General features: G+C 35.9%; 1 protein-coding gene across 1 annotated transcript; it reads left to right on the top strand.

The window, feature by feature from the left end:
• The first annotated feature begins 7,912 nt into the window (after positions 1 to 7,912).
• Positions 7,913 to 16,902, top strand: LOC149028279 (histone acetyltransferase subunit NuA4-domain protein). The gene is made up of 7 exons (XM_089135724.1): positions 7,913 to 8,117; positions 8,227 to 8,321; positions 8,691 to 8,791; positions 12,970 to 13,039; positions 15,649 to 15,676; positions 16,125 to 16,185; positions 16,463 to 16,902. The coding sequence occupies exons 1-7, from the start codon at positions 8,105 to 8,107 to the stop codon at positions 16,569 to 16,571; spliced, it is 477 nt and encodes a 158-aa protein (XP_088991850.1). The 5' UTR covers positions 7,913 to 8,104; the 3' UTR covers positions 16,572 to 16,902.
• The last annotated feature ends 399 nt before the right edge of the window (positions 16,903 to 17,301 follow it).

Here is a 17,301-nt window from a genome sequence, read left to right as displayed (position 1 = left end):
ATTTTTTTTTTTACGAATGTACCGTCAAACCAATCCATATTCTTGCCGTTTCGTATGTATCAATCAGTAAAGATACGAACCGATATGGTACAATCCTTAGCAATCGAGGGTGGGTGGGGCTCAGATTTCTTACTGAAGCCCATCAATGGTACCTTCATCTTCCTTCGTTATCGTGACCCTTGATCAAAATCTATCATACTTTCTTTAAGGGGAAATTTGTATTGTATTTTCCTTCCAATCAAATGAAGTAACGAAAGTAAGATTCAAGAGTTGGCCCAATAAACCTGATAGTCCAAGCCCAGAAGCCCACGGAAGGCAGGGACGTAATGTAATGTATTATGTATACTTTTTTTTTTGGTAAAATGTATTATGTATACCGTATAGCTTGAAAGTAGCGAAAGAAGAAAAGCTGCTTTGGGTACACGACACCATTCTGGGCACGGAAGGAAGTATATATAAATGAGGGAGGACCACCCAGACACCCAACGCTTCCTTTTATTCCGATTCGAAACGCTGCGTAAATCGTAAGCAAGTAAAAAGTTGGGGACAAGGCAGGTAAAGCATCTGCTCAGCGCCAGCTCAGCGCCCCCAGCGAGAGGATCTCTACTTTCTACTTTCTAGTGCTGGGCGGTGGAACCACTTTTGTGACTTTTGTCGTGAGATATAATTTGTTTTCCTTTTTTATCTTTTTATTATTATAATTGGTTTTGTAGAAATATTTTCCCTAGGAATTTATCCCATTCTGACGGTCCCACTGACACCGACTAAATGCACGGTGTAATGAATAAACGGTGTGGATATATATCTCAGCCAAACTGACCTGAACTTTAAATGGCTTAGATAACACAATCGTTGTCCATTCTCCGCGTCTCTTAGGTATATGGCTTTTATTCTTATTCTATCGGAAAGCAAAAGAAAAAGTGATTCTGTACTGTACCTTCTGAATGCTTGCCTTTTCATTTAAGACTCTTTTCTTTTTAATTATTATTATTACTTAATTTTATTTTATTTTTCTTTTGGGTTTTATGGAAAGAAAGAATCTTTTTTCAATTTTTCTTTTTCACCCGCAAATGAATGAGTCCGGATCAGCTCCCCCGATGGGGAGCACAAAGTGCTCCCCCGACGGTTCCTGACCACACAAAGCAGTGGGGCCCACGGTGAAAACACTTTTTGGAAAAACACAAAAAAAAATTACATTTTACCCGTGGGCCCCCGTTTTGTGTGGTGGGCCCGTCGGGGAGCCTCTGTGCTCCGGGGGGATCATTCCAAATGAATAGCGTATGTTAGCGCCTTTAAAATAGGAATCCGGATCAGCGACCCGTTGTTCTCCCCGACGGCTTACCACCACAAAAAACAGGGGGCCAGCGGTGGTGATGGGAGTGTTTTTTTTTTTAATATTTTTCAGAGGTCCAACCCACCGTTTTTATGGTGGAAAAACCGTCGGGGTAATGATCCGGATTCTTAAATTAGGTTCACACTCGATACAATTCTCACCCTTTTAATTTCTTGTAATTCTTATTTAAGATTACAAGTTGCAACACGTGATAATTAATTATTCGTCACAATTTAAACCCAAGAATTAAATCTAATAAATTCCTAAAATTTTGCTCAATTTCGTCTCTCTTCTTTTATGCTTAATTTTAGGGCTGGTTACATAAGTCTGGAGATTTCAATATCTAGAGATTTCAAATCTATAAATTTCAAATCTATGGAGTTATAATTTATAAAATTAGATGTTTGGTTGTGTAATTAAATCTATGGATTTATCCTAAAAGTTTATTTGATCAACGGATTTTGGAATGTCATGTAGCTTTTTGAATCTCGTTTCCCCCCCTAATCCTCCTTTTGTGTTGGGTGTCTGTTTCTGATCTTTTTCCGGGTATATTCTCGTTCGTCCATTTGAAATCTCTGGATTCATGTAACCAAACAGGCCCTTAAAATCTTATTAGATTTAATTTTTATTTAAATATTAATTGTAATAATTAATATAATAATTATTACACATCACAATTTTAGATAGAAATTACAGGAATCATAAAGGATGAGAATGGTAAGAGATATGTTCAAATCTTCAACAACATTTTTTAATTTCTATAAATATAAAAATAAAATAAAAACTCTTCTATAGCCTGGTCCAGTTGTCCGTGTCTTCCTCACTTCACTTCTTTTTGCTTTATTGACTTAATATTCACTTCACTTAGTCACTTCATCTCTTATTATCTTATTATTATTATAAACTCTTTTGTTGATAACATTCTGTTTAATTCTTTAAAAAATAATAAAAAGAACATATAAATCATGCCATAAAATGGAAAATCAGTAAAAATATAAAGAAAACAAAATCTGTGTACAATTTACACTTACTTTTTTCAAGAAATATGAAAAGATTACATTAGCCAAAAGTATAATTTTACATTTTAAACTAAAGTAACAGTAATATAGAGCATATTTCTGCTTTAGATCTAAAGCCATTGGAATATTACTGTCTTTACAAAGTTGAAGTTCAAGTAAGACGCTATGGGCCTTTCTCGTATCAATTCTAATTCTAATTTTTTGATATTTTTTATTCTTTTAATGTATTTAGAGTATCTATTTAAAATTATATTTTTGTTTTAAAAAATTAACTCATAATCTATGATAGATTTTTTGTCTATTATGAATTATAGGTAAAAGAACTAATTCTATTCATTTTTTGAGCAAACCATTCAAAGTCCAAATGCATAATGAGGGTATAGTAATATACAAACATTCTTTTTATGAAAACTCTATTGTTTCTCATTTTTTTCACTCCCAAATCTTAAGGATATGCTCTCAAATTTCATTATCATTATTCATCAAATTTTAGACATATTAAAACTTATTTTTCATTCCATAATTAATTCTAAATAAAAATTATCAATTTTTTTTCATTTTTAACCCTGTAGACAGATTCTTGTATTCAATCATTTTGAATGTGCAACAAATAAAATGAGAATTGATCAAAAAAAAAGAAGATAAAAAAAAGCCCTAAAAAACCTGTCAAATATCTGGAAAAAAAATCTCATGCACATGATGGTAGAACAATTTAGGAAAAATTACGTGATTAGCTGCATTTAGATTTCTCCTTACAAAACTAATCACTCAATGTTTTACTTTACAAAACTAATTAAAACTGAGTTTGCATTTACAAAACAAGCCAGAATAGTGTTTTTTCACCTCTTAGGATATTTTTACCACTAAAATTGACCATACCGAAATAGAGGTAAAAATGTCCAAAGGGTATGAAAAATAATGATTTTTCCCTTTTGGACAACATAGTGATTTTTCAGCTCAATGTGATTAGTTTTAGAGGTGAAAATTAATATTTTGGCTAGTTTTGTAAATGCAAACTTAGTTTTTGGTTAATTTTGTAAAGTAAAACACTGAGTGACTATTTTTATAAGGGAAAACCTAAAATCAACTAATCACGTAATTTTCCCAACAATTTATGGCCTTGTATCTTTCATATTGGAAAATCTCATCCATAAATAATAATAATAATACTACCACTAAGTGCATTTGCATCTTTTCTTTTAGCATTTTTCTTGTTTGTCGGTTTCTTATATTTAAAAATCATCACATCAACCAATGTGTTTATGTTTTTACTAATGTGTTCATTTTTATTATTTTTTTATGAAAAAAAATTCATTTAAATAGTAAAGCAAGTATAAAAGTCCTGGACCAGGTTCTAGGATTAGACGAGTACAAACATTGTAGAGTTCATCTATATTGACATTTTGAAAAAGATATAATATAAATATTATTTGTTAATTTGCTTTTTCGAGGCTCGACAAAAGAACCAATAATATCAGTGAACTATCTACCATGTTTAGTGCAATTATTGCAAAACTAATTTAAATTTTAACAGCTGAATATTGTTCTTAATCAAAAAAAAAAAATTTAGGCCAATTTTTTATTTTTGAAAAACAAAAATTAAATTGAAGTAAGCAAGAGCGGTTCTTTTCCTAAAGATAGATGGATGGTCCATTTCCTTGTCCTAACATAATCAAATAACCATTTGATGTGACTTATAAATGAATTTCAACAATTTAATGTGATGTTGGGATACATGTTACATATCTACAAAAAAATACAAAATAAGGATTAACTCCAAAGGCCCAAGTCTACGAACAAGATCCATAAGTTCATTACAATTAGACCAAACTTCCTGACACAAAATATCTAAGCCTAAACAAGTCTTCCATCCGTAAGTCAACCCTTCTTGAACACACTTAGACATAGGTTTGGTGCCGTTCTCCCTGGAATGGACACCTTCCTTCTTCCCCGATAGTTGTTCTCCTTTTCCAATTTCGCTCCTCTTGACATCTCGTCCTACAGTAATTAAAGTACCTTTTTTAACAAGTTTTCAATAAAAATTTTCAAAACTGAAATCCCTAGATTCTAAATTTTCAGGCTCAATTTGTGTTTCTTCCTCAACTAGGGTGAAGAGACCTTTGGGGGTTTGCACCTTGTTTCCTTAATTCAAAAGCTTTCTTATTAAAGAATTCCACTTCATGTCTAGATTTTCAAATGTAGAAAAAAGAAATGGCTAAAACCGACAAGACATGTGGATCCCCTAAATCAATCATAGATTCGGCTTTCATGTGTTTAGCTCTTAGGCCAAGGAGACCCACTGCCATCAAATGTTTGGAAAAGCTACAACAGAGAAAATGTGCCAAGAAGTTTACCCGAATGGTTTCATTTTTGGCATTTTTCTTAACTAACAATCCATTGTTTAGCACCCTCCACAATAATGTTTTAAATCTAGGATGCAACTTCCAGCAATTAAACAGCTTCTAGAATTTCATGATATTAATATTAGTATCTTCACCATTAGGTAATAAAGAAACAAATAGCATCTTAGTAGAAAAAAATTTAATAAGAGAGTAATGCCAAGAATCCTCCCAACATCAGACATTTAAGATTTTAAAAATAAAATGCCTAGGTAATAAGTTAGGCAACTGCGAACAAATGATTCAAATCCCACCCTCCAAGACTTGTCACATCCTTAACAAGACTAAGAGAATTATTTCTAGGAATAGAGGAGGGGATTGAGTGAGTGGGAATTGAAGGAATCCAAGGATCATGCCAAAAGTAGGTAGAATCACCCTTACCAATAGGCCTTAGAGTAAAGGATTTGGGGGAAGGGAGCGCTTTGGAGATCCTAGCCCACACTCTGGAACCTTTTTCTTTTCCAAGTTTTGGGTCAAATAGTGAGGATGGGTGAAAATACTTATCTCTAATAACTTGGGTCCAAATGGAAGAAGGTTCAATGATGAGCCTCCAATCAAGCTTGTGAAGAAGAGCAACATTATTGGTGCGAGCATCTCCAATCCTTGCCCCACCCATGTAGGAAGGTTTGAAAAGGTTAATTCCTAATGGTGGAAACTTTTTTGCAATCGGCAGAATTTCCATTATAGAATTGAAGGGCTAAAGAATCCAACTTAAAGCAAGCAGAACTAGGCAACTCAAAAAAAATCCCATTTGAAACGAAGGAATAGAGGAAAGAACTTATTTAATAAGCACGACCCTTCTAGCGTAAGACTAGCTATTGGCCTTCCAAGCAGTCAGCTTCCTAGAAACTTTGTCAATGATGAAATGGAAGTCCTTCACCTTAGACATAGAGAGGAAAAGGCAGGTCCCTAGGTATTTACTGTAAATACTCATTTCTAGAAGTCCCAAGGCCTTATTAAGACTGGTCTAACCATCTGAGGGACATTAGAGCTTAAGAAAATACTGCTCTTGTCAAAATTAATGCATTGACTAGAAAGATTAGCAAAGTGGTCAAGAGCGGCTTTAACAAATGAAATATCCGTGTCATTTGCTCTACAAAAAATAAAAGCATCGTTGGCGAAAAAACAAATGAGTAATTTTTGGGCCCTTCTCGCTATTTTAACACCCTTGAAATAACCTAGGTCCCTATAAGCTCCTAGAATTCTTAAAAGAACCTCCATAAAGTAAAGAAAAATTTAAGGATTGAGGGGACATCCTTGTCTAAGTCCCCCTAGAAGAGGTGAAGAAAGCAAACAGGTTGCCTTCTAATTTAATGGAGAAAAAGAAGCAAAGGAAATAAGGGACGAAACAAGAGAAGCCCACTCCTCCCCAAAGCCTAGAAATCTAAGCATCCTTAGTAGAAGACCCCACTCCACTCTATCGTAGGCTTTAGATAAGTCCAATTTAACCACTACAAACCCCTCTTTCCCTTTCTTATTATTCCTCAAGAAGTAGAAAACTTTGTGAGCCATAATAATGTTATCATTGATTTGTCTTCTAGGAACAAAGGCACCCTAGAAAAGAAAAATGAATCCTTCAAGAAAAGGTTTGAACCTATTAGCAACAAGTTTGGCAATAATCATATAAGTCACGTTGCACAAACTAATAGGTCTAAATTGACTCATCAAAGACGCCTCTTGCACCTTGGGATTAAACTAATTAGAGTGTGATTGACACCAAAGGGCATTGACTTAGAATTGAAAAAACTAGTGATGAAGCCAGAAAGACTAGAATTTAACAAGTTCCAGAATCTTTGATAGAAAATAGCCTGCAAGCCATCACATTGGGGGCTTTAAAAGTTTTGAGTGCAAAAATCACCTCCTTAATTTCTTGGGTGGAGGGCGGAGAAGGAAGGGAGCTTCTTTCACTATCCGACACACATGGGTCAAACAAAAACTCCTCAAAGGACAAGAAGATTAATAGAAGCGAAGAGATCCTTAAAAAGTGAGCAAATTCAATGGCAATGTCCCTTGGGTTGGTGATTCTCTTGCCATTTTCATTTACGAGGAAGCAAATATTATTTATGTTTTGATGCACTTAAATCGTCGAGTGGTAAAAATGAGTATTACTGTCACCACTAGAGATGTAATTACTTTTTGATTTTGAAAACCAAAAGATTTCTTCAGCTTCAACAAGCCATGAAAGATGGGAAACCAAGGAACTAGATCTTCCCTCAAGAAGGTCCTCTTCCAATAAACACTCAAAAAAGAGGATATTTTTAAGTTTATCAATCCTTCCAAACACCTTCCTATTCCAACTTTAAGAATAACTCCAAGAATGACGATTTTTTTGGGTGAGAAGGGCTATGAAGAGAGGACCAAGAAGAAGAACAAAAATCAAAGAAATCTTGGTGAGAAAACCAAGCATCTTGGTAATGGAACAGTTTTCGAAAGCAAGAGAAAGGGGAGGGAATACAGTAATAGAGGGTTATGGTTCGATCGATAACAACCAATTTTTTCGCCTTAGAACTAGGAAAACACTTGATCTAAGAATCCAACAAAAGAGTCCTATCCAATTTCTCTCTAATAATGTATTTCCCCTTCTATTTGTTAGGCCAAGTAAAACATGATTCAGGGAAAAAGAGACCATGAAGGGCAAAATCAAAACACAAATGGCGAAAGGAAGCAGCTAATTAAGGAAGATGAAAGGCACTTTCTCCCTTCTTTTCCAGAGGTAAAATAACTTCATTAAAATCGCCCACTAAAAGAAAAGAATCATTCTAAGAAAAAATAAAAGATTTCAAATTATCCCAAGAGTTATGCCACAATTAGCATTAGTGGAAGCATGGATTCCAAATTTAGGATTCTATTGTATTAAGGCAACACCTATCAAATCACAAGGGATTCTTTGCCAAAAAAAAGAAAAAAGTCACCAGAAATTAAAGATAATTTAAAATTTATTTATGAAGTGTTGCATCGTCCAAATTTAACATACATTTTTGGGTATCTGAAATCTTCCCCACCCCTTCTTGAAAAAAGAGAAATTACAAATAAAGAAAAAGTACCGAAACACTGGGGGTATTTTGTGAAAGCAAGATTAATATTTATATAATTAATAATTAATAATGTGGTTTCATTTATAGTTTCGGAATCAAACGGTGATTCCGGCACGCAAACCGTTACCTAAAATCTCTTGACTTCACCGTTGGAACTTGGAAAACTTTTTACGCTGGGGACTTGGATAAAAGGGCGGGAGTCGGGAGCCCTAGCGGTTGAAATCGTAGAAACGTGACAGAGCGGATGAACCAGATTTCGAAATTCCATGAAGAGGGAACTATAGATTTAATCTTTAAGTTTCGGAAATTAGCGCACTGATGGAATCAGATGGTAACCGTTGATAAACCCATCCTTTATTTTTCGTTTGCCAGGAATAAAAGGGTTTTACTTGTCAATCGATGTTTTGAACTTTTGTTTCTTATATATGTTGTTTCTTCAGGACAACGAGCTTCGTCCAACCCCTCGGCCATGCTCGCTTCTCTGATGAGCAAGAGAGAAAAGCTTCATTTAGAGCTTCGAAACATAGAAAAGCAGGTACCATCCCTCGTTTCTTTCTGTATATGACGGCCAAATTTCTTCTTTTTTTCTCCTTTCTCGGGTAGGGTTTAGAATGGGGTTGGAAGAAATAATCTTGAAATGCATTGTTCCTCTGAGTCCTTGAATGAAGTTTTTTATTTTATCGGAGAAAATGGAAATAGCCAGAGGAGCCATATTCGTCATTTTTACAACTGCATGACCATATCCAGCTGTTACATTTCATGAATAGTTTTAATACCAGTATGCAAGAGTTTAAACTTTTAAGACTTTCCATAGATAATTTGGCGGCTTGCATGAAATATTCGGTGTTTTTTTTTCTCTCTTCTGAAATGATAAACGAATCCATGAACTCTGGCTCCTTTCCAGGTCTATGATTTAGAGACAAGCTACTTACAAGATTCAAATCAGTGCGGGAATGTATTGAAAGGTTTTGAATGGTTCCTATCCTCTTCCAAGAGCACGACCAAGTATGTGATTTGACTTTCCACAATGAGATTTTGTTCTTACTGTTTGTGAGTGGTAGCTTACTTCCTCACACGCATCAGTTGTTTCTATATGAGGTTAATTTTCTATTAAGTTTTGATTTAATAGCTTACTGGTAATGTGCCATAGACCAATTTACCATGCATTTATTTATAGCTATCGGAACTCTTACCATTATGGGAATCTCTGCGTTAGCTGGTTGGAATTCTGCGGCTGGTTCTGATTTATAACATTTATTTTTCACCTGTCCTGGTAATCTATTCAGTCTGTTGGCAATGAGACACAAGTCAGGAAAGCTGTAGCCTGCAACATGTCTCTTTATTCTTCAATGGAAGTACTTGATTTTTTGCTTTCTTGTAAGGTTTCTTTAAAAAATTTGAATAAGCTGGCAGAATTTTAAAGGTCAGCCAACTTCCGCACCTGGGGCCGGCAGGGTGTTTTGCAGTATACTTGCATAATACATGGGTAATACTCACGATTTTCACTAACTTGAATGGAACAGAATAATTCCCATCCTAACCAATGGTTGCTTTCCTTTTTGTTTTGCTGTCAACCTAACATGTACGTCCTGCCATTTATGAAGATCATGGAAGAATTGGTTCCTAGCTGATCTCCTATCATACGTATAATCTTCAAACCCTAATATCAACCAGAAATCCAATTTTGACCCATTCAACTTTGCTTGTTTGGTAAATATCCTGGGGAAATTGGTTCTTGTTGACTCCTATCAATCTGTGACTACATTAGGGGCACAATTCGTTGAATCTTGCGACATGCCTTATTCATAGTGGATCTTCTCATAAACTTTGACAGTATATAGGTCAGAGTCTACTCCAGAACAAATCTGCAACCAAAAAATTCAGTGCACTGAGATTTGAGAACTCCTAAATTGGTATTGGGGCTGATACACAATAAGTTCCTCCCACATGCCCTTTAGAGCACTACGGTAGTCACCACAGATTTTCCTTTTATCTTTACTGGTGGAGAAAATGTCATACAAATCATATACTCTGGTCATATTCTTATCCTGAGAGTAGGTCTCCTTAGGATCATCCTAGTCACCCTTGGTTGTAGTATGAAACATAGCGTTGGCAGCCACAGAAGACTCCATAATAGTCCACCATTAATGATGTAATGCAGTATCTTCCATCATCCACTCCCAATAATTAAAGGTTGTAGTAGGTGGTGACGTAGTCAGATAGTGCATCCTTCATTTGGGTGTGATATAAACTTTAACTACCTGAGCCTAGAGAAGATAATTTGAAGCTCCATTCAGCTTCATAGATGTAATTTGAACATCAAAGTTATTCATAGGAGGTTTAGAATCAGCCATGATTATGTATTAAAGAGAATGCATCACAGAGCAAAACCCAGCTGTATCCAACCACAAAGAGGAATATCTGATAAGCAAGGGTATAATATCCAAGCCTCAGGGTGAAACACTAAAACTGCAGGGTGCGAACATCCACATGAAGAGGGAAAAAAAAAAAATCCTCCACTCTGAGATCAGCACACAAGAGACAGGGCTATTTGAAAATCTCCCAAAAGTTGGATTTTCCGCAAGAATCTAGTTTATGTAAGACCGTATACCCAAGGGTAACAGTCCCAATATGTTGTTCAAGCTCCAAATAACTCCAGAATAGGGAATCCAGGTTCAAAGTATAATGATGTGAAGCAATTCAGCCAATGTATTGTCCTGGAATGGGATCAAGTTTGGGCGCAAACAGTAGTAGAAAGTACTCAAATCTCATTCAATTCTGACCATAGGTTGTTGAGTTATGATCTTCATTAGCTGCAGCAACAAGACTTAATCACAGGAACAGCAACAACCTTCAATATTTGATTACAGTAGTAGCAGCCTCTGGAATCAACTGAGGAGGGATTCTGATCTTCAGTTTGGGACCTTAATGAATTCTTGCGGATGCAAACAGTAGCAGTAGAAAATAAAAGATGAGTAGAAGGGGATACGAAGATAGTAAAGAATGAGTGTGGATCATCCCTTGACAAGGAGCACAAAGTGCTCCTCTGACGGTGTTACAACCACAAATTATGTGGGGCCCACAAGTAAAAAATAATAAAACATTAAAAAAAGAAAATCCCCATCACCTTAACCCAGTGCCCCCCTGGGTAATTCGTGGTCAATAGCCGTCGGGGGAGACGATCTTGACTCGTAAAGAATGGGGGTAGGGGAATGGGCTATCTTAGACCTGGGTCTCTCATGGACAGCTATCTTAGCTGTTGAACATGGATTCCTCCATGAGCAATGTAAGGGCCTATCTATAGCTTGGCTAAAGCTTTATCATCAATATAAACTTAGTGGACTGAAAATAGAAACTAATAGGGATAATTACTGTTGCCCCCTATACTATAGTTTAATTATTAAAGGGATAACCCTATCCTTTATGAAATTGCTATTGCCTCTCTTACTTCTAATGGTGTTAAAGTGATTGTTACGGTTGGATGTTTAATGTCTATTTTGTCCTTCTAGAATTATGAAGTCAAAAGATAATGTCATCCTCATTTTTTAAAAATCATATGAAACACCAATTTTACCCTTGTATTCTTGTCATTTTGGATTCCAAAAAATTGGATTCTGATGAGATGAAATCTTCTGAAAGTGGGAAGTTCCTAAATTGACAATATCATTTTGCAAAGTAAATAAACAAAAACCATATTTGGCGGTCTCTTCCCAAATAGCTTAATACTAGGAATTACAACCTATTGGAAGTAGGACTTCCTAAAAGTGATGATGTCAAATTGAATAGTAACTAACAAAAAGAGAAATACATTTAAATTTCTATACCAACGGATGATTCACTGATTAGTTGCTTCCCAAAAGAGATTTCTGTACTGAGATTTAATTTTCTTATTTTATTTCCCTTCATCTTCTCTGTCCCTTTCCCTCTTCATTACAGAGAACCAAACCAGAGCAACTAGATGTCAGTCCATCTCCATCTCCTTCTTCGTCTCCTCTCTTCATGACTAAAAACCATACTGATAATGCATTTCTTTTTTTGGAGTTATTTAGCTGGCACTTTTCCTTCTTCGTGTACACAGGAGAACTGAAAAGCATGTGAGGGAAAAGAAGCAGGTAAATTATTTGATATGTACATTGAAGAGGGATCTGAAGATAGAAAGGAGAGTGGTAGTTGTTGGAGGAGAGCATGTTTGGTGTGAGATCCCTATTAAGGATAAATGACTTATTTTGATTCTCTAATATTTGGATCTGATTAAATGCCTTTTTTATTTCCTCAAACTTGATTCCGATTTTTAGTTGGTGACCCACCACTATTTTAGGAGAGACATTTTCCTTATGTTTGGATTTGAAAGTCTGAAAGTTTGAGCCCGAACATATCTGAGCCTTTTCTTTTCCTTTGCCCCTAATGTGCCATCTGGTTCAATTGGTAGGACTGTGTTGGAATGGCCATCATACTAGTCATGGTGTCTAAAGTCTCAATGGCACATGGCATTGGAATTGGGGGCTGGACATAGTGAACCAACAAGGGTGCTCAGATGCCTAAACCTTAACGACTATTGAATCAAGTCCTGCCTTCACCTTTTTATTTATTTATTTATTCTTTTAGGGTTGGGGTGGTGCTTGTTAACAAATTCCATCTTAGGTTGGTAGGAGAGAAGTTTTCACTTCTTGAGAGGGGAAAAAAAGAAAAAGAAAAGCCAACTTGGCACCAGCGCCTCTTAGAGGTTCTCTTGATTGCATTTCAAACTTGAGTAGCATTTTACCACAATTAAATCTAGGAGATCTTAAACAAGCAGCCAGAGGCATAGTTGGATGATAAAGCAGTTTCTACTGTCATTACTACCCCTTCTCGTTTCTAAAATTTGGTCTCTCATTAGAAAAATAAAGTATAATAAAGTAACCCTTTGATCTTTCTCAAACCAGAACTGGCAGTTTTTTGAGGTTCGGAAAACCTCAAAACTAGGCAGTTTGACCCAGCTTCCAGTCCTTCGCTGGTCTGTATCCAGACTGAACTGAAATTTCCACCTCAAGCCAAACAAGTACCCAGGGTGGAGTTCTTTTTTCCTTGAATATATATGTTTTTTTTTTGGGGGGATTCTCTTGATACCAAACTTAATGGTTATCTTAATTTTGTAGGGATATTGTTATAATTTTTATAATTTTTTTTGAAAATGTTGCATGCAGCTTGAAGCGGTCTAGGAAATTCCAGCCTGAAGATAGGCTTTTCTCATTGTCTTCAGTTACCTCACCAGCAGTATGTATCCTGCATTTAATGTATTTAGTTGCAACTGTATTTCTTTCTTTTCCCCACCCTCCTTCAGCTTTTGGAGGAGTTAATTTCTTATTTTCTAATAAAACACAATATATATAAAAGATTTTTCTATAAAACTAATTTAATGACTCCTTGGGTTTTTATGCTTTGCCTTATCTTGATGACTTATTGAACTTCTATGCTTTGCTTTATCATATTGGCAAGTTGCTTATAGAATTTTAAGTCTGAAGCCAGGTTTTCATAGTTCTGTTGCTTATAGGGCCAGATAATGGATAACTCTGTTAATTTACCAATTGATTAGGACACTAGGTGAAGGGAAAAATTTCTGCTTCTTATGATCTTCAGAATGGACTCATTGTTTTGGAGTCCGAAATGGGTCCAAAACCAGAGTGGTAATAGAAGTGATATCAATTGTTAAAGATAAAATGTAAAATCATGTGTTCAGGAAGTATTATTGATCTCCATTAGAAAGACATTTGCCTAGAGCAAGAAGGGAAAATTCTCATTTGCATGATATGTAAGTAACGTGCAAGCTTGGGAAACAATGAACATTAATCATAAGATTCCTTCTTTCTCAGATTAGTTTCCATTGTTTCCCGAGCTTGTGGGAGAGGGTCTCAAGGGCTAGAAGAATGGGAGGGGGGGGGACCTCAGTGGCTTTTCATTTCTAATCTCTTCTCACCATGTTTCTACTGTAACTATGTCTTTCCTTTTCTGTTGTTTGAATCACATGCTTCGATTCCATTGACAGGGGCATGGTGCTACAGGGTTAAGAGGACCTCAGTGGCTGTTTCCTAGCCACCATTCCTCATATCGTAACTTTTATTTCTCTGCTCTCTTATCTGGTTTAACTGGACTACTTGTATGATTTCTGTAATTTTTAGCGATCAAGGCCAACAATCTCCATTTATATCCTGTTCCTTGACTTTTAGTCTAGGAAATTGTCAATTCTGTAAGAGATACATAACTTCGCATCCGACTGTCAGAGTTGGCGTAGCTTGGAGGATGTATTGTCCACCTAGTTGGGCACATTCGACCAGCATAAAATTCTAATCAGACTGACTAAATTCTGACCACTTTGACTTGTTATGAGCTAGAGAGATGCCCTTATTTTTTTATCCTGGCCACTTTGGTTTCCTGATCATTAATACCTTCATGATTAGGTTCCCACCACACAACTTCTTAAAGTTCAAAACTTTTAAGCCGAAAAGGCTAAATGATATAACTTTGTGAATTATTTGTTCCATTACTTTTTTAAACAGCTATCTAGTATGTCATTTTCCATTATGCTTTGAGCATCAGAAATGTGAATGAAGAACTTTGTTGATGTAGTTATGCCCTCTTCTCTCTTATTGTCTTTACCAAGACGATGGGTTTTTTGTTTGGATTGGTTTTCCATCTCAACGTCTGAACTATCTACTCGGTAGGAAAAATTCAGTGAATGCATTAGTTTTACCAGCATACCGTATGATCTTACTTGTGAAAGCTCTCAAGGTCAATTACTGTAATATCTACACAACACTTAGACATAGTTTTCTTGAAACTGTAGTTGGCTGTACAGATGGCACCAACAAGAATGCTCTTGAGTCTTGCTGTTGGTGCTTCATGACCTATGTTATCTTACCTCGGTGAATCAAATTGCCAATTGTTACTTGTCTACTCATGTATCAACTTTCAAAGATAACAAGTTTGACCAATATTGCTGGATATTTGCTATTCTATGGTTGTTCCTATTAGCCAAGAAGTTATGTTTGATGAATCCTAGCACAATGTTACTAAGTGGAGATTCAATTAAATACTATTCTTTTATCTAGGAATTATTCTGCAACTTATATTCCAGTAAAGATGTGTCTCAAGAGAGGGAGGGGGGGGGGGATTTACATGTACCTCCACTGAGGTATGGTGTAATTCCATTTTCGACCATTGAACATTTAAAATTACACATAACACCCCTTTTCAAAATAATTGACATTTTTAGCCCAATTAGTTAGAATTCTAATTTGTTGACAAAAATGTCCTTAGTGCTAAGATAAACTTTAAAAATAGTTTTTCTAATCAATAAAAGAAAGAAATACATGTCCATCTTCCCATTTTCAATCTTGAGTTTGTCCTGCATCACCTCCCTCTCCCACCCCTTGACCTCGGTCCCAATTTCTACTTCGGAAAAAAACTATTACTTCAGAAAGATAAATTCATCTCAGTATCAAGAGCAGTTTAGTCAATAAAGTTATAATTTTTACATCTTGGGCTTAGATGCTAACGATATTTTTTTTGGGGGAGAGAGGGAGGTGGTATTTGTAATCTCATTTTTTAAGCACTTGTAATCAGCTTATTTAGGATAGGATAGAATAGAAAAACTGAAGTAAAGTTTGAGCTTCGTGTGTTTGTAGCCCCCTTCTTTTCTCTCATATTTCTTCTTCTTCTGAGTGTTTTTCTCTCTCTTCTTCTTCAAGACTAATTCTTCTAAGATTTTCCCTTCTTCCCTCCTATCTTCTTTATCCTTCTTTCAACTCTCTTCTGTCCCCCATTATGCATGCTTATTTGTCATGAGTAACTTTGGTCCCTAATATTGTTCATTGGTCTATTTGCAGGCTGAAGAACAATTAGTTGGAAGAGATGGTAAGCTCATGGCACACTGACATGTGTATACATACATTAGATTAGGCTGCACCAGTTTTATGGGTAGCTTAGTTAGCCAGATATGTGTTGAAAAAGGCCTTTCATCTTCCATGTGGCAGCTTGGTTGGCATTCAAATTCATTTGCATGCTACCATGTTGTGAACAATTACCATCCTCTCCACTTGTGGCAGGTTTCTCTGAATGCAGATTTTAATTGCTTATACTCTATAAGGAAACAAAATCCCGTAAATGGGAAGTGGTATGGCCACGAATGGCTGAGATGGGTCTGATATTGCACATCCATGTTCAAGTTGGACATGCCACATCCCCACAAGATATTAGCTGGGGTTATCGTGCTTTGTTACCCAGGCTTCCCACAAAATATTTATGTGTGTAAATACATACATTCTGACTTAACTGGAATGTGTTCTTTCTTTTGTTTTGTTAGATGGAAGGTCAGACTTTGGTCCTAGACGGTCAAAGGGTGGAGGTGCAACTGCAAATGGACAGTGAGTATATCATACCTCAATTAAATATACAGTAGAACACAAATTTCCAAGCCACCTTTGATTAGTTTTAGTTCAATGGAAATACTAGAGGATTGCAGGCTAGTGAACCACTTTTTTCTGGAACCTAGATACTGATGTGTACATTAATTTACAAATATCATATTACATCAGAGAATATGAATGACTGCACACACATCCATTCATATTTGTTGTATGATGTGTACACGTGTTTGTAAATAATAGTGTTCAATTCCTCATACAAATTTTTTTTCCCTAGGGGAAAACCAAAGAAGGCTAGAATGGTCCCAAGAGATGCAAAAAGATTCAGACCATCTAATGAAAATGATATTGATGAGGAAGATGATCCTGATTTGAGCTTGATGTAGCGATTTTTTCTTCTTTTTCCGGGGCTTGGAGTTGTGGACCACCTAGAAGTCCGACAATATATAGGTGGAATCTGATTTATTTGCTTTGTAATCCATTCCAGCTATAGAATTAATGTTCGTCTGATGTTATTGGTAGTGTAGAAATTATCTCCCGCCCCCCCCCAAAACCCAAGTTCATGATCTTTTTTTAAGCAAATTGTTGATGCCTGAAGACTGAAGTGACTATTTTGTAAACATTTTGAGAACACGCAAGTGTATAGAATGTTTTTATTTCTTTGCAATTTCTAGATAACATTGAGTATCTTATATCAAAGATTCAGTCCCTGTGTGCACTTGGTAGCGCTAGAGGGGTATTACTGAAAACGTGGAAAAACAAATGGTGTTGAGGACCTATTTTTTCCTGGAAGGTTTGCCCCGGTTGGTTTTGTTGGTGGTGGTGTGTTAATAGGTAATTCCCCACCCCCACCCCCTGCGCCGCCGCCCCTTTCTTTTGCTGTTTTTTGGGATGAGAAGAGGTAATCTGGTTTGTATGGTTTAGAGTATCTTACGATATGATACTAGTCAATGCATATCCATGTGTCTCTCTCTTTCCTCCCCCAAAGTACACATTCTAGATAATACCAAAATATATTAACTAGTATGATAAAATATTCAATATAAGATGATTGAAATATCAAATTCACGTTGAATAGCTGGCTTCAAAATAATTTCCTACGAACCCTGTTAAAAT

This window comes from Hakea prostrata, chromosome 1 (assembly GCF_041222555.1).
Source record: "Hakea prostrata isolate BN-2017 chromosome 1, UWA_Hpros_2, whole genome shotgun sequence".
Classification (NCBI taxonomy): domain Eukaryota; kingdom Viridiplantae; phylum Streptophyta; class Magnoliopsida; order Proteales; family Proteaceae; genus Hakea; species Hakea prostrata.
This window is presented reverse-complemented; position numbering and strand designations above follow the sequence as displayed.

Bases quoted from the DNA above. Each gene is read 5' to 3' on its own strand.
- LOC149028279 (XM_089135724.1), top strand. The intron at 8,792-12,969 runs GTATGTGATTTG...TGTTGCATGCAG, and splicing joins TCTTCCAAGAGCACGACCAA to CTTGAAGCGGTCTAGGAAAT. The intron at 13,040-15,648 runs GTATGTATCCTG...GTCTATTTGCAG, and splicing joins CTTCAGTTACCTCACCAGCA to GCTGAAGAACAATTAGTTGG.